We start from the raw sequence: 20,779 nt of genomic DNA, 5'->3' as shown, positions 1-20,779 counted from the left end.
GCGACCTAGTCCTCGCAGGGAACCTGTGCAATACACCCGGGCAGTGCATCTTCGGCAGTTTCCTGCTCCGACACTTTGGTGCTCGGGTTCCTGGGGATGCGTTTCGCAGGTGTCCCCGCAATTCCAGGTCTTGACTGAAGGGAGACCGTTCACCGAACTCTAAGAACAGAACACGTGACGTGTGTTGCCTGCAATCACGTGGCGTAGATGCGTTGCTAGGCTCGTCCCGTTGCTCGAATGGGAACTGTCGCTCGCTCGCCAGCCATCCGCTTGGCGGTGTGCATAACTCCGCCGGACGTGACGTGTCCATCGACCGATTGGCAGGCATTGCCGCTGTGGCACCGCACAGGAAGTGGCATCTGAGTGCGCCCGGTTGGAATCACAGCGCTTCGTTCCCCGCGCGGCTATGGTGGCCGCCGAGGGCCCTTCCATGCGGGAGGGCGCGCGCGTGGCGCTGCTGTGCCTGCTCTGGTACACGCTGAGCGCCGGTGGCAACGTGGTCAACAAGGTGCTGCTGACCTCGTTTCCCTACCCGGTGACCGTGTCACTTTTCCACATCCTGGCAATTTGCAGCTTGCTGCCGCCGCTGCTGCGGGCGTGGGCCGTGCCCGTGGCCGAGCTGCCGCCCCGCATCTACAGATGGAGCATCATACCGCTTGCCTTCGGCAAGTACTTCAGCTCGGTGTCTGCGCACTTCAGCATCTGGAGGGTGCCCGTGAGCTACGCCCACACTGGTGAGTGCTCCGCTAGTCAGGACGTGCGCTGGCATGGGACAACAGATCTACATATTATAACAATTATCTTTTCGAGGTTGTCAGAGCTTCTTCTGCGTGACGAGAGGGAACCGAAGCAGGCAGAGCGGCATGGTTCCCGAGCAGGTGTATATTAAAGGACGTGGGCAGGGTGCGGGCGTTAGAGGGATATCACATAGTGTGGTTTGTATTATGGAGTGTGACGTGTCTGTGAGTACGTGGTCCAGAACTGTTACTGTTGATTGCTGTACTGGGCAGCTGCCAGATGTGAACCATACACTTACCGTTCTGTTTTCAATACAGTGGTCGAAGTTTTCAAAAAAAAAGTTGCCTTGTAACCCATTCCCCACCCAATGTAAACTAACGCAGCACTTTGTACTCACTTATGGGTTGTATGCTACTCTGATCAAGTATGTGTCATGCTTCTCCCCCCTCTATTAGTTTAGAGGTAAGGGAGTTCAAGGGTATGGCCAAACCAGAGGGTCTGATATGGCTCTTGAAGCCAAATAACAGCCCTGGTGACTTAAGATTGGCTGTGTAAATCTTAGAGGCCAAGAACCCTTCCTGGTGTTCGGGGGGGGGGGTGTGTGCTTTTTCCTCTCACCCAAGGAATTGCGAAGACCAGTGTTTCAAAACAGAAGTGGGCCCCTTATTTCTATAGGTATCCACCAGAAATAATTATATATGCAGGCTTGAACTCTGCCGGCGCAGGAAGTAAAAAGAACATTAGACAGGCCTTCTCTGTCTACGCCCCAAGGCCCTGGAATCTCCTCCCCATCAACATCCAACTTGCCCCCTTGCTTCTAACGTTCAGGAAGGAGCTTGAGACCCTCCTTTTAAAGGAATGGCTTGTCTCCAACATCTAGGTCTATACACTGTCCACTTCCAACCTTACACGAGATAGGGTGATTTGATGCTCCTTCCATTGTTTCTCTGCTCCCTAAACTTGTTCTCTTCGCCTCCCCCTATGATTGTTGCTTCGCGTTTTATCACTATCGGGGAGCTGTTGCCCTATGCATAAAACAATAAGATTTCAAGTTCATCTTCCAGGCAAACAAAAATGTGTATTTCAACAATAGCATACAATTGGCTGCAGAAAAGGCCCAAGAGAGGGAAACCACTTAACAGCATACTTCAAGTTGCATACACTAAGAACAAGTATACATTTAAAAAAGATATAAACAGAAATTCATTTGATTAAGCACAATTTGTCTAACAAAATAACTTTAAAAATGCACTTATGTATTCGTTGCAATATTTCTTGGTATGTATTATCAATATTATTCTTCATGTAAGTTTTAAACCTTGTTTTACTTTAAATTTACTTTTTTATGATCTCACTTGTACTTCGAATCATGCTGCACATGAACTGTATTACTCTGACACCCCTCACCATTAAGGGCCTAATTCACAGAAGCGTTTTATACTGGCAAAACTCCACTGGAAAATGCTCTGTGACTCAGACCCTTAATATTTGAGTCCAAAACCCGTAAGTGGAATCCATGACAATGAGGAGCAGATACAATTGACCGTATGTACTATCTTGAACTTTCAAAGGATTCTGTGAGGTTTTGTCTGTGGTTAGTACTCCTCCATGTAAAAGGTGCAAGATCTTTTACACATTTGATTTTTTTTTTCTTCAATTAACATAATTTACGTTCAAATGTGACACATATTATATTTTCACTCTCAATATTTCTTCCTTTAAGCACATTAGCGCGTGTGTGTGAGCGCGCGCGCATGTTTGTTTAAACGTGGGGATTGCACATGAAAAAAGTGCACACCGTCTGGTTCCGATAAATGAAGCTCGCCCGCAAAAAGCTGTTCTAGATTACAAGTTCCAGTTTATTGGCATTTCAAAGAACAGAGTAAGAAAAGATGCACGTTTCTAGCCAACTGGTTACTTGTTCACGTATAACACACACAGTGCACAAATCAGGCTAAAAAGGGAAAAGGTTTGGCAGCCAAATCTCTATGGCATCAGTGGATGTAGTCCTGCCTTTGTTTTGGGAAGTTTGTTGCTATGAAATTGAATTGAAAGCTGACTGCTGAATGCGGCGGCCATTACAGTAATGTCAGTTGATCACTGAATTATTTTTGATTAGCAACCGTATACAAAATTATTCGCAATTAGACTTAATTGCCTCTACCCCTCGAAAATATGGACCGCGTCCACTGGATCCATTACAACAATTGTATTCATAATCGTGTCACAATTCCCAAAAGCTGCTGCCTTCAAAGAAAGTGCAGTGCGTTTTAAATATTACAAAACCCAACACGATACATGCAGAAAGCTACAAAAATAAATGGAGTGTGTCTCTAATGAAAAAATCAACTGCACATTGATTTCCAAATGCAACCACAAAAACGGTGCCAAGATAACATGATTAAAACAATGTGTCTATTCATTAATAGTGAAGCAACCAACTGCCCAAAACCCGATTACATAGTCATAAAATGGATCTAAATGGTATTACCTAGATATTTTGCTTTATCTGGGTTTGGACTTGACGGCCGGAAGCCCAAACAAGTAGGTATAATAAGTGCATGATAAAAATAAAACGTCAACTGTCCTGTATTTAAAGTGCATAGTGCCTTGATAAAAACAGTATACAGTCACGTTTTAGATATGACCCTGAATGCATAAGGGAAACTGCTCCCTACTAAGGTGCAAAGTGCATGTAGCAGCTAAAGGATAAGGTCTTGTCCAATCGGACTAATAAAGTGCATGGTCTGATATTGCAACTTGGCCGTGTCTAAATTGCAAAGTACATATATGGATACTGCAAGGCAACCGAAGGGATACATCAAACACGTTAAAACGTCAAACAATGCCTATGGCAGTGCGAAGTCAGATGACCCATTTCTTAAGTGCATAGTGCCTGAATCATTAACTGGCATGAGGGCCATATGGCCTGTCGCTACTACTAATGTAGCACCACCTGCAACAGTGGGTGTGAAGTGCATGGGGCAAAATTCCTTATAGATGTTAAATGGATTAAGTCCCAGAAAGTATGTATATATGCATGCTATGAATGTAGTTTACCCATTTTGAGCGGAAGACTGCAATTGCCATAATTCACAGGAGGGAGCTTTCCATTTAAACTTTGCTCATGACAAAAACGTGTCTGCAAGGCCCTACTAAATTTCCTGGCGGAGTCATGTCCATTACTTTACCAATCTCAGGCATCCCATTCTCCCATCACAGCACTGGGTCGAGAAAGGTGTGTGTGTGTGTGTGTGTGTGTGTACATTTCATGTTTTCTATACCTTTCCGCAGCCCCATGCTCACACTCCTGACTCTCTTCCACCACACACATCCTATCCCTGGCATCTTGCCTCTCCACCCCTGGCACAAACCCATTTGTAGTACCTTGATAAAGATTTGTTTAGGCTTATAACTATACAATCAAGACTGAACCGAAGATCATACATCACATGGTCACTGGCTGTCCTTGCTCCTCACAGTATACTGCTTTTTGCACGCTCTTCTAATCCTTCACAAATCACAGCTCCTAACGGATACGCCATAGAACATGGTCATCGCTTCCACCACCCCAGCCAAACAAAGCCGTGCACGCAGTAATCTAAAGTTAACCTGCTTAATTGTAAAAGGCAAACTGCGGCAGAGTCCTTCTGCACCTGGAAGGCAGTGTTCTAGCACTGAGACCAGCCTTTTCACTGTGGACGTGGTGTTGTGGTGGCTCGGGTATGGGCTTTCTGTCCAAAGCAGGGGATTGAAATAAACTGAAGCAAGGCTATGCCAGTCAGCAAAACATTACCTGTAGGGCACATGTTCGAATTCTTGAGATGCCAAGAAACCATGAACTTCGTTCACCGTCTAAAGCAAAGTAACGATGGCTTATTTTTGGGGAAAGTAGAGGAACGTCGGACCCTGTAGTTCGTAGTCACTTCACCCACTGTAAACAAAAATTGTCCAAAGCATATGTTTATTCTGAAAAGAGACACATGGCAATAGAACCACCTTTTACAGTTTGTACAATTGCCTGGAGGATAAAGGGAGAGGGTCTCCGTGGATTTTATTGGATGCTTAAGAATACGATTACAGACATGCAAAGCATCTCTGCTTACACAGAGCTTTGAAGCTGGGGAAATTGTCCTCCTAGCTTTACTGACTCTGTTGGTGTGCAAGAATGCAATGTATTGTATTAGCGCGCAGACTATGGCCCAAGGAACTGCAGATACCCTGCACTCGCCCGTAGAGAAAACTGCAAAGCATTTCAGAGTGGGGGTTAGGACCGAGATCCCCCACCCAAGCTTTCTGAAAGCATGGACTTTTCAGAAATAGTTGGAACTCTGAACGCAGACACTGGGTGGGCAGGTAGCGCTCTAGTTAGTTTGAAGATGGGCAGCACCCGTATTATGAATCGTTTGATGAGTAATACAGAAAATCATAAACTCAGTTCAAGCTTTAACGGGTAGCCAATGGAGCTGCCGTGATAGGGGAGCAGAAGGGGTAAGTCTCAGTGTATCTAAGGCCAGTCACGCTGCAGAATTTTGAAGAAATTGCAGGCGGTTGATCTGAAAGACTGAAGTTGGTGACAGTTGTGTAAAAGAGGATGCCAGAAGGTGGAAAGAATTGTAGGTTTTGATTACTCGTTAGTTATACGAAGTGATAGAGGATGTAGTCATTTATGTTGTAACTGCTTGTATATTGGTTTATTATAAACGTACAAAATAGAAAATGTAATATCGTGGTTATACATATATTACATAATTCAAATATTAAGAATTACAAATGCACTAAATTCTTGAAATTGCTTTAAAATTGGCAATAAAAGAATGCCTTTCCCACCTATCGTACTGCCTTAACGGGGTTACCAGTTGTGCCCTGCATAGAAATGTCACTACATAAATTGTTAGTGCTTTGTTTCCTCTGTAAATCATGCCCATTTATCCATCCAGGATCATGGACAAATCTTGAAACATTTCCTTCCTCTGTTGTTGAGCGCAGGGCACTTATCATAATATGGTGTAAGCAGTGTTGCCAGGTCTGCTTATTATAAGCGACTTTGGGCTTGTTTTTGCCCAAAGTCGCTTATAATATTTGGAGGTCGCTTGTCGCGGTTTTTGTCCGCTTGTTGGACCGTCTGTGTGCGTGTAATTGGGCTTGTTTATATTGCAGTTAAGCCCATTACACGTCGCACAGAGCGTCCTGCACTGGGCTGCTGGCGATTGCTGCTTTGTCTTGCTCTCGGGCGCGCCCTGTATTTTGCATATGCATAGGTGTTTGGCACTGATGGGATCGTTACTTGCCCATCAATGCCAAATGCCTAAACATATGCAAAAAGAAAGCGCACTTTAAAAGTTTTGTCATGCAGACAGACGCACCGACATGTAAAGAAGGGGATTGTTTTAGTTTAGCAAGCGTCACTCTATAGCAATATTATCTTGGTGATAACCCTAGTGCTGACGCATTATCCACTAAAATCATGTATTTATTTATTTATTTTGAAAACTTTTTTTGCAAGACTGTGTTAGAGGATTATTGGAATCTATATACAACATTTTCTCAGAGATATGTATTCAGGAAGGCCATGTTTCTTTTCAGCTTCCAATTGGCTATGTTACAATATTATATAGCGCCTTGGATTAAGGCGCTATATAAAACAATAAACACAAATACAATGTATTTCAGGGCAGTATTATTTTGCAATCTAGGACTTCTAGTCACCATGCAATAAAATATTGTTCTAACACACTATGTGGTGTTCTGTCTATGTATGTTTTTCTTGTTGTTATTTTTCTTACTTTTGAGACCTTTCCACAACTTTTTAGGTGCAAGCTTGTTTTTTCAGCTTATTTGGATGGGAATCAGCTTGTTTTGGGCTTGTTTTGGAAGGACATTCAGCTTATTTTTTCCTTCCGACCTGGCAACACTGGGTGTAAGGGCTCTATTTCCAATACATAATCACAAAATCTGCAAGTGTTATTGAAGAGGTGTTTCTGTCGTTAAGATGAGGTTGAGTCTGAGGAATATATTCCGATAATGTGCCTCTGGAAACCTCTCCAAATAATTAGCAATTTGCCTGTATTTCTTAGTCTCTAAAACAATATCCTTGTATAGTTTGTAATAATTTCTTGAATCACTAGTACACCATTCCCATTGGTACAGTTTCAGCTTAGTTGCTGTTGGATTTGTATGTGGATCATTTCGATCTAGATTCAATTCGGTCAGTAGTCCTAAGCAATTATTCTTAAACGCCTTTTTGTATACCTGATCGGGATTCTCCATCTGTAGAAGGATGTCATAGTGGAACTTATTTGGTTGATGTAATAACGTTCTATTGAAGTGTAATATTCTCAAGATATAATGTGCATGTATGGAGCATAAACCCAACACATATCAATAGACAGTTGGGTAGCATGAGCACCGTGCCCCATATTTTTCCTTCCAGCATCCCAAATGTAATAGAATCTTCCAAGAGCATATTTCAAGTACATGCATAATTGTAGGCATCACTTTGGCTCGATAGCAGTCCATTAGAGGTGTAATGGAAAATCTATCTTTTTCGCATATATATTTTAATGTGTCCCAAATTGTTCTGCTTTGCTATCTAGTTTTTGAATCGGTGCTGACTTGCGTGCTTTGTTAGTCACGTGGAAGTTTCATAAACCGTGCTACTTAGTTGATAAAAACCGCTGACTTTAGGTTTATTTTAGAATTAATTACTGGATCATTGTCAGCAGTATATAGCTGGAATTTATCAGGGGGGGGGGTCGTAAAACGATTTGGGTGTGATCTATAAGAATCCCATCATCTGCGTAATTGAGCCAGCAGATTTTGCTCCCTGCCAGCTAAGGGGAGACGAAGTCTACGTGCTCCAAATATTCGCCCATATCTGAGACATGAAGGGTGACTAGACAAAGTGCAAGAATGTACCCTTCTCTTAGCACATTTTTGAAGTTGGTATTTCCTTTGACAGTGTTCCCTCTAAATTAATTTAAATTTTAAGTTAGGTGTCATTATGCAGGTATATCAGTGTGTTTAGCAGTCTCTCTGGAGGTTGCTTCTTCCTTAGGTTCTACTATTGGTTAGAACGATTGTGATTGACCGTATCAAATGCTTGCGATAAATCAATACATGCAGGATACAAGGGAGCGGCGCCTTTGCCACATGCTTTTTCTGTGAAGATCTCAACGAGGAAGACATTTAGGGAGGTACTAACACCTTTTCTAAATCCTGTTTGGAATTCAGATAATAGGCCTGTCAATTTGGCCCACTCTTCAATATCTCTTTAAGACTAAGTGCAAAAAAATCTTGCTCTCTGCGTCAAGTAGGGTGCATTTGCGAGAGTTGGCAGAATTCATTTTAGGCTTTTTTGCGTGCCAGACCCGAGGGTTTCTGGGCGCAAGAGGCAGCAAGGCAGTTTTCAGGTTTGGTTACATTGCTGTGCAGTCATATGCAAAATATACAAAGTATGTACAAACAAGTTTTCAGTTTGCCTGAGCTGTAGTAAAATGGTTGCCCATAATTCGGGGTCTCCCTTAAATACCCCGTTGCTTAGTCCATTGGGGCCTGGGGCTTGGTAATTGAATAATAAAAAAATAAAAAAAATTAAGTTGGGTCCAATGCACTGCATAATTCAATATCCCATCTGACTTCCTCGTCGATGTTTTGAACTCCACCCATGCATGCTTTATAAAGGGTTTCTAAATAACTTGCCCAATTCTCCTCCGATATAGGGTTATATTGGATTCGAGTATCATTATGTATGTATGTATGACAAAAAGCTATTGCTAAGTATAGCATCCGCCGTCCAACATACATTCACTGTCTTTTTGATAACATACAATTATGACTCTTTAAACAGTTTGTGGTTCTGATTTTAAGTTTTATTGTCTCCACTTTTTCCCCTCTGTGATATTTAGCCGTTTTGTTGACCCAATATCACTTCGTAGTTTCTTTTCTTGAATTTCTTCATCCTAAGCATGTGGGTGGGCATGTGGCTTTACAACATTCACAGGAAGCTCACCAATTTTGTTTGAAATGAAAGTGGTGAAATTGACAGTTTCACACACCTCTATTTGTGTGACTTAATGAAATGCTATCTACGTATTCCCTTATCCTCTAAATGTGGTGACTATTTGTGTTCTCCATATAGTGCAATTTTTACGATTAAATGCCAAGTCTGTGAGAACCGAAGATAGCGATATCACTCCTAAATTCGTTGTAGCTATTAGCATTTGGTGGTCTCCAAGACTTGTTTCCTTAATGAGGACATTTTCGCAAGAGCGAAACAAGTGAGTCGATCATGCGCATTGTTGACCTTGTTGATGATTAGTTGGTCATGGGCCGTGTGTGGTTTGAAATAGGGTGAATGTGTTTTGAGAGTGGTTAAAGGTCTGTAGATGGTTAAGCTCGTCCTCTTCAATTCGGATCAGCAATCTTAATTCCGCCATTGGTTTATAAGTAGATGGGGAGACTAGAAATCCTAAAACTTTCACTGAATTCTTACTTGTTAAGACCATTTTCCTTTTGCTGTTAATATACATTTGGAGAGTATTGTCGAATGTATGTGCACATTGTGAGAATTGTAAGTGACATTTGATTGTTGGGCATTCACAATTCATGCCTCCAAGTGTTTGCTTTCCTTGTGTACGTTATGTGAACCCCAGCCGTGATGATGTTGTACTCCTTTGCAGGGAGCAATGGTATGGGGCGTAAGAGAACCTGGGGAAAGTTGGTGTTTGGTGACATAAGAACGGGGGAGGTGCATGTGAGCTTTGTCCACATCAATGAGAGCCGGGGCGTGATGGAAGCTTGCAAATAATCGGTATCTTTTGTGGTGGAAAGAAACCTGGCAGAATTTAACCCGAGGGTACCTACCCTTGGACTATTGCGACAGTGCCCACATCAGTTAGGGCATGGGGATTTGGGGAAACCGTGAAAGGGTGACCTGGGGAAAACGGATGCTGCTGAAGTGAGAATCTGGACGGTTCACCGACATGTATACATCTGGGAGTGCCTCATGGAAGGGGGCAATACTCATGGACCCAAGCAACCCTAGGACCAGGCCCTAATGCACGTTCTTGAACTTTGTTTCCCATGTGCTGAGACATCTTGAATGTGTCCTTGAGTGGGGGAGGGGGGGGTAGCTTGCTGGATTGTGGGAAATGGATGCAATGTCTTGCTGTCCTCTACTGCAGGAATAAACCTGGTTCCTTAAATCGAATTAAATCCGCCTCTTCTCAAAGTCACCATCATGATTGTGATACATTAGGATTGTGGTTGGCGTTCTCTCTGTATAGTAGACCGAAGTCCCCCAAGAAAGTAATAGCAGCCTTGCTTAAGCATTTACTCCAAGTGTTCTTTGAAGTTTTCTTCCATCTATGTCTCTTAATGCATAGGCTTGGATATCTCCGGCGTGGTGGTCTTTTGATTGTGTCGAGTAACAAGCCACACATGCCATAGTACCACCTGGGCGTTTCTCTGCAGTTCACCGCAATGTACTGCCCCACAATATAACAGCATTTCTCCTATGAAACAATGACGACTGTATGCATTGCTCCAAGGATGCAACAATAATTTTATCAACATGGTGCAACTAACATCCCTGTGGTTGGGCCAGGTTAACCAAAAGCCATCACACATTATGGTGTTTGAAACCAAGGGAAAAGAAACGTTCTGCCTGAAACATGGGTAGAATAGGCGTGTTTCAGTTAACGGGCCAAACATGCTAAAGTACTACCTAGTAGCCATACCTTGAAGTTCACCTCCAGTTTAGAGCCACAGAGCAATGCACTATGCGTATCCAAATTAACTGAAAAGCTTCCATTTTAGCTCCATGCGTCATATAGTTTCAAATCCAAACTGAGCTTCAATTTCTATCTTAGTAGCAAGTTAGTGTTTGTGCTGAAATATGCAAACTAGTTCAGACGAAACTCAAACCACCTGAATTTTGGAATGGATCGTCCTGTGAACTTTTTAAAATATTCGAAAGAGATTCAAATATGTATACGCTCATTAAAATAACAAATCTGTTAACAATAGTAACTTAAAAATAACCCGGTTCATATATTTTAACGTTTTACACATTCTAAAGCTCTTTAAAAATAGATTGAGGTTTCTGCTCATTATATTTTGTCACATTTTATAAAGCAATTTACTTGTAATATATATATATATATATATAGCAGTGTGTAAGCATGAAAAGCTCAAAATAGGTTGTGCTTCAATACTTTCAATTATAAATTGGTATTGTCACGGATTTCAAATGGTTTAAATGTAATTAAATATTACAAATGTATATTTCCATTGTCAATTTATCTTCATATTACTCACCCGTATAATGTGACCTGAACATTGACCTCTTCCACTATCAAAATATTTGTGTGCGTACTGGGGTTGTCCAGGTCAAATTGTAAATGCAGTTTGAAAATGCAAACAAAGGTGATCATGAACTGTTAGTGTTTTCATGAGTTGGCCCATCGTCCTCTATAGTAAGTTCCATTTTGTGGGCGTGTATATGAAGTTATCTTCTCTTTTAACATAAATTGCGACTAGCCGTGTTTCAGCCTGCTCTTCTTTCTTTTCTGGGCTTCTGGTGGGCCCCAAATGCACCTCCTTGGCCTAAACGTTCAAATGTGCTTGAAAATATTCTGTTTTTGGTGAAAAACACAAACGTTGTTTAAAATTGTCTTCACGTCCTGCAGCATTCCTTTGCCGTGTGCACTTATGGTGACCTGCCATGTGCGATATGATCTGTAAAGGCATATTGTACTTTGAGGAAAACAGCAGAATAAAGACAAGGGAAGTTGCCACTGATTGAGAAAAACGATGCCTGTTTACAAAGCATGCCAGGGCCTCTGGGTGCAAACTTCAGTTGCAAACTGCTAGTCGGCCATAAAAAGTAATTCGCCACCTCAGTACTATAAATCCCGACAGCACACCATTTCTTACTCGCCAAGAGTAAATGATCAGTAGCCAATGGTGAGTGCAAATTGGGTATTCTTGCTCTTGGTGGAAATACTTTACTGTCCACCGTCTACAATCAAAAATGTGATGATGGAAGGTTTTAAATTAATAACAACCACTGTTTGGGCTCTAGGCAATCTTCCATGCCATTGTTTTAGCCTATCTACACCACATGCAAATCAGTACGGTATTGCTAGCAATGAGAGCAGTTGAGCCTGGATGTCATGCCACAGAGGTCTGAAACCTTTGTATCTTCGGAGGTTTGTTGGACTATAACTCCCATCAGCCTTAGCCTGCATAGTTAATTGCCTGGGATCATGGTTGTTATGCTATTCAAATTTGTAAAGTGCAACATCCACCCGAAGGCATTGTGGCGCTAAAGCGAAACAGCAGATCAGGACCAAAAGCAGAAAGAAGGGATCAGAACAGGTATGTCTTCAGCAGCCGACAAAATGAAAGGTGGTTGGAAATAGCTCGTAACGTGAGCAGAAGAGTTCCAAGCTTTAGCGCCAACCACTGAGAAAGCTCGCTCTCTGACCCGGGACCGCTTAACAGCCGGTACCTGTATGATCGGGTATGTTTGAGAACGGAGTACTCTCGAGGCAGCATAGGGGCGGAATTTTTTTATCCTGAAGATATTCAGCACCGATTTTGTAGAAAGATCTGTGAACGATGCATAGAGATTTGACAAGAATTTGCTTCTCAATGGTGCAACTGGTGGAGAAAGGGGGACATTTGCGAGCCAAACAGGGAATGCAGAACTGCCCTTGCTGCTATCTTTGGTAACTGCTTGAGGCCGCAAATAAGATATGCTGGCTGGGCGAGGAAGAGAGAGTAATGATAGTCGACACCACTCATGACCAGTGCAGATATCACTGACGCATGGAAATGAGAGGGCATGAAAGTGAGTCTTACGCAGAGTCTTTAGCTTAAAATGTCCAGCTTGGCACGAGGCTACCTGATCCTTCTTTGAATGAGGAGGCAAGATTTTAACACCCAGATCCTTCACCACAGTTGCCGGAAGAGAACAGGGCCCAGGAGTGGGTGGCCAGAAGTCAGGAGTCCAGGAAATTGAAGAAGAATCCTCTACCAGCACCTCTGTTTTCTACGCGTTCAATTTAATCCAATTGTCGGACATACACCACCCCACAGCCTCCAGGAAACCCCTAAGACGACCAGCTGTTTCAGACGAAAGAAGGTCAAGAAGCAGAACGTGTGTCGTCAGCATAGGAGTACCAGAGGAAGCCATGGGATTGAATAAATCCGATAAGTGGCTGGATGTAAACGTTGATCCCTCTCTTCTGCCTTTGAAACGGTCAACCATTGTCATGATGCCTACCTCTAAGGAGCCAGGCCAGGCCCAGCAACCCCAGAGGCAGACATCATTTTCCCCAGGGAAGTCTCAGCGGGTCCAAGTCGGGGCCCTTTGGACTCAGTCCTAGCGCCTTAGGCGCCATGCTCATAGCGGACCCCAGTCCTGGCGCCTTAGGCGCCAGGCTCATAGAAGAGGATATGTGTTTCAGTGCTTGGGTGCACACTTACCTGATGCAGACCTTGCTGCTTCATCCAGGCCCTCTTGAGGCCTGAATGGGACTACTTAACCTGTAGGACTACTTCACCACCCGGGTGTGGTCGGGGAAGGATACATACCAGATTGGTGGAAGGATACATACCAGGAACTTCTTCCAAGGCTATTTAAACCCCACCCGAACAGCCACACATGCTTCGCGTTGTTTTGCACCTAGCAGCTGGACGCTCGCCGTGTCAGCTCCTGCATCCTGACTTCAGCCACGCCTGCCAGCACCCTGGAACACCTGCAAGGGGAGAAAGGAAGAGAATAGGAGAAGAAAAGCCCTTACCTGCTAAATCTGCATCCCGGAGTCATTTCTCCAACGGCCCTGAAAAGGAAGACATCATTTTAAAGGCATTTCGTTTCGATCGCTGCAGCGCTGCATTTTACTCACCTTTGCAAGGCGCTTCCATCTTCAGCAGCGATCTTCCGGATTCAGCTACGCCCCGGCGCCTAGAGGAAAAAAGACAAGAACAAAGGTGAGAGGGAGAAAAGGAATAAGGAAAGCTCAGTTTCCTTTTAAGTCTTACCTGTTGGATTATTCCCACTGCATTTCGGGTCCTGCCGCTTCCTGGCATCTCCGGACCCCGGCCCCTATGGGGAAAAAAGACAAAGACATTGAATGAGCGAATGCAAAGACATTTCCTGAGCGCTCATCCAGAACTGTTTCACTTCGGGTCGGCGCCATATCTCCGGCACTCCGAACCCCGGCCCCTAAGGGGAAAAAGACATAAGCATTAGCGCTTGCTGCAATTAGACAACCAACATTATTATTATTATTAAGCTTGAACTTTTGAACAGAACTTTTACAGCGCCTTACCTGAACAGTCAAGCTTACCTGAACTCCCATCACTCCTCAATCCAGTGAAGTAACTGGGTTTCAACGCGCCCCTGCATCAGAAGCAGGATGGAAGCTCATCCTTCCAAACCCTAAGGTGAGGCTTCACTGGGAATCGTGGAGGAGGTATCGTGGAGGGTTGGAAGGGAGTGGGAGGCTTGAGCATTGTTCCACAGTTGGTAATACTCCCTTTTCACGCACAGGAGGGTATCCAACGAGCCAGGGAAGCCAGAATAGAGGGGCCCTTCCTGTCCATCTTCAGAGTTCTGCGCCTTCGACGCCGCGCCTCCGAGGGAACCAGGTGAGCGTTACAACCATGCCATCTTGCTCAACCGTCTCTGTGATAACCTGGGTATCACCGATCGGGCCCTTGTCTGGCTGACTTCTTTCCTCTATGAGCGACCTCCCTGGCTGTTCAACCAATACCCGGCACCCCTTGTCCACCGCATTGCCGCTTTCTGCTCCAACTTTCAGTGCTATGCGGATAACTCTGCTCGTTTTCAGGCTCCTTCCCTCATCTCTGTCTGTCTGCCTGCTATCCAGGAGTGGTGTGCTGCCAATGATCTCTGCCTTAATGCCAGTAAGACGGATTCTCCTCATCGGCACACCTGCACCCTCCTTTCCTGTCATTCTCAGGCAGCCTCCCTTGACCCTCTTCCTGCTCCCAACTGTGAGGCTAAGAACCTCCAGAATCATCTTCGACTCTACACTCTCCTTTTCTCCTCACATGTCTGATGTCTCTAAGAAGTTAAACTACCAACTGCACCTCCTCTGAGGTTTTCTTCCTTTACTTGCCTTCCCCCAGAAGCTTACTGTTTCTAGAGCTCTGGTTCTCTCCAGGCTTGACTAGTGCAACAGCCTCTTTCTAAATCTGCATGCTTCTACTCGCCCCCACCACCCCTGCAACTCACCAAGAACAGGACTGCAAGACTTGTCCTTGGCCTCAAGCCCTTGCATTGTATCTCTCCAGCCCTAGAATCTCTTCATTGGCTCCCAGTGGCTACAAGGATTAAATTCAAGACACTTTGCATTGTCCACAATACCCTCAACTCTCCCTCCGTAAATACCTTCCCACTCGAGCTCTTTGCTCCTCCAACTCCCTCAGGGTCAGTCGCTTTTCCGAGCAACGATTTAGGGTAGAGCTCTTTCCTCGGCTGGGCCTCCCTCTGGAACAGCCTTGTTGCCACTCTGAAACTTAAGGAGAATCCTCTCCGGTTCCAGAAGCACCCCAAGGCCTTCCTCTTTGCTTCTGCTTTTGTTCTTCTTCTCCCATGTTGATCTGTTGGCTTCGGCACTGTGCACCTGGTTACTCTCTGATTTCAGGCCCAGGTGCCAGCCCACCCAGCCACACACCCGCACTGCTTCCTGGCTACCCTTGCACTTGGGTCTGTATCTGCAACCCCACAGTCCTGTTACCTGCACTTATCAGGCACCCCTTGTCTGCGCTTTAAACCTTGCACTAGTCACCTTGCTGGCTGCACTATTTTTATCCCTTGCTCAGCACTTTCCACTTCTCCCCACTCCCCCCCCCCCCCTCCCCTTACCCCTCTTTCCCTCTCCCCTGCAGTTGCGTGTTCTCAATGTCACTGGGCCTAGAAAGATTGTTGTTTTTTCCTCTTGTTCGCTTCCCTTGCCTCGTTGCGCTCTGAATCACTTGTATGTGAGCGCAATACAAATAAAATATAATGTAACAAGGCCAGAGAAAAAGCAGTACACAATTGAAATACGCTACTCTTTAATGTTCTCCTAGGGGCAGCTGGGTAATTTGCCCAATCCTTTCATAATCTGCATAAAGTGTAGTGGACTCGACCTGAACCATGGTTTGAAATAAATGTCTTTTGGGATCCACGCTTGATTGTGTCATTCTAATCTTGTATTGGTGGGATATTCAGTACATTACAAATCAGCCAATTAGTGTGTATATAAAGTACATTTTTAGCAGCTAAAGATGAATTCTTGCTGTTGGTTAATATTGATACATTCGCATTAGTTGACGAGTAAGATTACTGAGAACACGCACAACAAGAGATGGTCTCCTATAGGAAAATACCACATACTTTTTGTTGAACGCATTTCATGAATGGAATGTAGAATTTGGTTGTGTAATAATCCATTTGTTTTCTTCTTTCTCTCTTCCCCACAAAGCATTGCATTGTGGTATATGTATGATGACCATTTCATGAATAATGGTTTGTGTTTAACAATGTACAATATGCAATGTATTATTTTGTTTGATCAATGTAACTAGTGTAGAAAAAGCTTTCGCCATCTTTTGGCCTTGAAAAGGACCGAGCAGGGTGAAAACGCCCGTTGGCTTAGGCAGACCTATGATACAAGCTGTATAGAATTGTGGTGCTTTGTTGAAGTATTTTCAAAACTAGTTGCTGTCACTGACAATTAGTCTGTACGTTCTTTAGGACATGAACAGTTGCATGGGTCTATAACACTTTTTCTGTCACTACTTAGTCTTTGTGCAGAATTGCAATGCACTGTTTCTTGTGCTTCTAGTTGCATTTATTACCAAACCATGCAGACCTAGAATGGTTTTAAGTTTGCTGTCAAAAAATTGTGTTGACTGCTATGGTCCGTGCATGGTTTTGTAAGTGTACCGCACTGCATATACATTCATTTAATGCGTGGCCTTTTCTGTTTCCCTTGATTTTTATTTATTTTATGTATTGGATGTTTGTATTGCGCCTGTACACATGTGTTTCCAGGCGCCACAAGACGAGATGGGGGTGGAGGGGACACATGAGAATCAAAAAAGTAGAACGACAAAAACGGTTATATTGGCCTTGTGACAGTCCTACCGTGCAAGTGCATGACACAGTGGTAAATGCAAGGCGGAGGGGCTGGAGAGAGAATTGCAGCAGTGGGGTACCCCCAAGGGTGGGGACGGGTAAATGCTGGGCCAAGGCAGCAAGTGCCAGGGGAAGAGGTGGGGATGAATGTGGTTTGACCGGGAGAACCAAGATCTATCCATTCACATTTAAATGTGTCCCAATTCCGTGTTATTTAAATTCTCAAACACTGTCACTTTTGCATGTTTGTTTGGTAAGAGTTGGCCTGGAGAGCCACAGTAGCTCATTTTCACTGTTGGTTTTAAGCTAACCAGGCTTTCCTAGGGTAGAAGCAGGAGCTAAATAGCTCCTAGCAATTTCAAACCCTGCTATTACCTTTGAGTGCAGTTTCAACAATTGCTATCACCATGTTTCTGATTTTGATCGCTTATCCATATATAGGTTTTTGCAATGGCAAGATATTCTACTGATAAATGCTTGGCAGGGGTGGGGATGGCAATGCAACATTCTCCCCTGCCTTCCCTCTAACGCCCATTTATCATAGAAGATTTTAACCAAACCTTTTTTTAAATGTAACCTTTATATTGCTTGAATTCTAAAAAATAAAAAAACCTTTCATTGAACATGGTAAATTTGATAAAACCAGCTTCAAAGACATAGAGGGTCATCTGAGTTTCCTGGTATCCCGCCGGTAATTCCAGTGTGATACCGGGAAACTACTGTCCTGTCCCCACCGCCCGATATCCTGGTATTACCAGGATATTAAGGGCGGCAGAGACGCTGTTAACTCTATTCTATAGAATGTTTGTTAAGCGCCAACTCGCCCGCATGCCTCGGAGTGCTAACAGACAGTCCAAACATATACAGTTGAAGAAGCAGTAAGAGCAGTAGAAGTATGTTGAGGCTGAAGTACAGGTGGGGAAAGATGGGTTCTTCCACCGTCGAGCATAGTTTTTCAGTGCTTCTGTGCTAGCAAAGGCAGTTACCTGATTAGAAGGGGTAACTTATTCAAAACTCTTGCACGAGTAAATCCCTGTTATTAAACCGTATGCCCGTCGACGCGGAAGTCTGCTGATCCCTGATTTGAGGTAGCTGGGAACATTACCATCCAGGCATTTATAAACCATGCAGGATGCTTTGAACAAAATCCTTTGCTGTGCCGGCAACCAATGTAATGTTCTCCAGGCATCTGAGACGTGGTCTTGCCTTCGAATGCCACAGATTGCTCTCACTGCCCCATTCTGAACCACCTGCAATTTTTAACATTTGCCTGAGTAGTACCAATCGGGAGCCTGTTGATAGTTGAGCCTGGTATTGATGGTTGCTCAGGCTAACAAAGCCATATTTCCTTCCGACGGATCTGGCTGAATTTGCCAGTAGAGCTGGGTCGTATAAGTACAATTGGATGTCACATTGGATGCATGGTTTTTAAAGTCAAGGTGGCAGTCAAAGATCATTCCCAGGGTTTTAACCTGGCTAGAGACTTGGGTTCTGGCCACTTCAATCAGGAAGGTCTCGTATTGAGGGCATAGGGACTTGAGCTTGACTGGGCTTCCAATGATTAGGACTTATTTATTTTTTAGTCATTTAGGGCCATGGAGTTTTTCCCCAGTCTTTGATGGTATCATGACCCAGCTGAGCTATGAGTCTGCCTCATAAGAACCTGATTCCTGGGTATCGTCAGCGTAATTTGCCTATTTTATACCCAGGCTGTCCAAGAGATCAAACAAAGGCTTGGAGTATGTTATACAGCAATGGCGACCACCCGCTGGTCCCCTGTGGGACAATACAACCAAGGAGGACTTACTGAGACTTACAATCTCCCAAGGCTACTTTCCCTCTCCTATGATGCAAGAAAGATCTAAACCAATTAGCTGCTAGTTTGGAGCACTTTCCATCCTTAGCCTGTCCGCCATCTTGTCATGATCGGTCAATCGGATGCGGTGGACAGGTCTAACAGCAGCATAGCTAAACTGCCCTGGTCAGCTATTCCCGCGATGGCAGATCTGACTGCCCCCACCCCCGCCCAAGGCTGTTTCTGGGTACAGGCCACTTTGTCAAAGATTTTCAGCAGGTACGGAACATGCGCTATTGGACCTTAATTCGTTGGATCCATAGGATCAAAACCCTCCTTTTTCGTTAAGGGGGGAATCCATGCCTCCTTTATGCTGTCTGGGACCTTACCCTCCTGTAAAAACAGGTTCATAAGGGACGCCGATGGTATGGAAATACTGGGAAAGTATTCCTTGAACAATGTAGATGGAAACGCATCTCTTTTGCATTGGTCGGGTTTTATATTGGCAACCAAGGATGTCCAGTTTGAGGACTGAAACCTGCTTAAATGAGAAGATCAAACTGTTTTGTCTAAGTCAGGAGTTCCAATATCTGTGCTTGCCACCGGATGGATTTGGAGGTAGGCAGGGATACTCGCCTTTCCATGGAGTTGCCCGAATCACTGGCACTGTTGGTACAGGTGCCAGTGATTCAGGCATTTATCTGCTGGTAGGGGCCTGATTTACCAGGAGGTCAGGTCTCTGGTAGATGGAGCCCCTACCGGCAGGCTTGGAGTTGGCCGGTCTGCAAATATGCTGTACACGCGGTTAACACAACTTTAATTTCTGGACCGTCCAACTTATAATGAGGGCCATAATCTTTGAGTCTTTCTAAACCGATTTAACATTTCTTAATTATTTACATTCAAATAAAGGTAGATATAACTTGAAATGAAATTATAGATGACATATCGCCTTAAAATGCTTTGCCACCCCAGAACAGAATTTGGGCTTGGGACGTGTCCAACTACTACTTGGAAGTCGCAATAAAAGGTGGAACGTGAAGTGTGTATAGATGTGACGATCCCTGGAGTAATTGATCAGATGAGGGCTCTACAAATTTCATATTAAACTATACTTTACAATGCATGCAAATGTTATTCCATAGTCTGGTTTAGCAGAAAAATGACAATTGGTTTAGCAGAGAGGAACTAGTACTTGCGACGAGTGCTGTTTGTTTGTTTAGCTGTGTCAGGAAAAAGCGATTGCTGTCAGGATACCCGAATCTAGGCATGGGACTCGGCTAGCTATTATTGGGGTGCTTCGCTAAAAGGTGGATTGATTATGGATACCACTATGTATCCCTGAAACTGATTACAATTCTGGGCTGTGACATGACACAGTAAACAAAAATAAAACATTCCATGCAAATTAAGTAGGCTGTTCATCATATGGTAAAAAAGGTATAAAGCACACAGCAATTGTACTTTGTTTCTGCATATCCTAAAACAAGAGCATATCCTGTAGTCTCAATGGAAAAAGGGAAAAGAAGCCAAGTGCCAGCCGTAGTATCCATATCGAAGACAGGCAATGCAGGAGAAACTAACACTTGAGGGGGGATTTACCCCATGACTGCGATCTTTTGGCAACCATAGCTGAAAATTTACAGACATAAATCAAGGATATGCCCTGATTTGAGAAAGGCACAGAATGTTGCTGAACACGTGTTATCAAATGGGGCCAAGAATTAAAGAATCTCTGATCACGGTTTAATCAGTCATTTGGACTCATTGATTAAGTAATCTGTGACTTCTTTCATCATTAATATCCCTGTGGCGCAACAAGTGGTGTGAAAGAAACACAATTTGCTTGCATATTGAAGACTGCATACAAGCATCAGAGGCGTCAAAACTGATTATGCTCGGATTACACTCCTTACAATAGCTAGCATTACAGACGTGTTGACCTGAAAACAAACCTTATTTAAGACAGCTTTTCATATCTCATCCGGCCTGCAGCCATTGTTAGCCGAAGAATTGTAGTCCTACAGCACCTGTTTACACAGAAGGCTAGTGTGTACACTTGCTGGACAAATATTTCTTGACCT

The 20,779-nt window shown here is 43.9% G+C and overlaps 1 protein-coding gene across 1 annotated transcript in view; it reads left to right on the top strand.

Annotated features, from left to right (window-relative positions):
• Window positions 1-243: 243 nt before the first annotated feature.
• Window positions 244-20,779, top strand: part of SLC35E1 (solute carrier family 35 member E1) — a 207,147-nt gene continuing 186,611 nt past the window's right edge. The window contains exon 1 of the mRNA XM_069649196.1: window positions 244-734. Within this exon, the coding sequence (XP_069505297.1) occupies window positions 407-734 (328 nt within the window). The 5' untranslated portion in view covers window positions 244-406. The remainder of the gene's footprint in view (window positions 735-20,779) is intronic.

Source organism: Ambystoma mexicanum, chromosome 1p (genome assembly GCF_040938575.1).
Source record: "Ambystoma mexicanum isolate Mex_15411 chromosome 1p, UKY_AmexF1_1, whole genome shotgun sequence".
NCBI classification, from domain to species: Eukaryota; Metazoa; Chordata; class Amphibia; order Caudata; family Ambystomatidae; genus Ambystoma; species Ambystoma mexicanum.
Note: the sequence above shows the minus strand (reverse complement) of the source record. Positions and strands in the feature narration are given on the sequence as shown.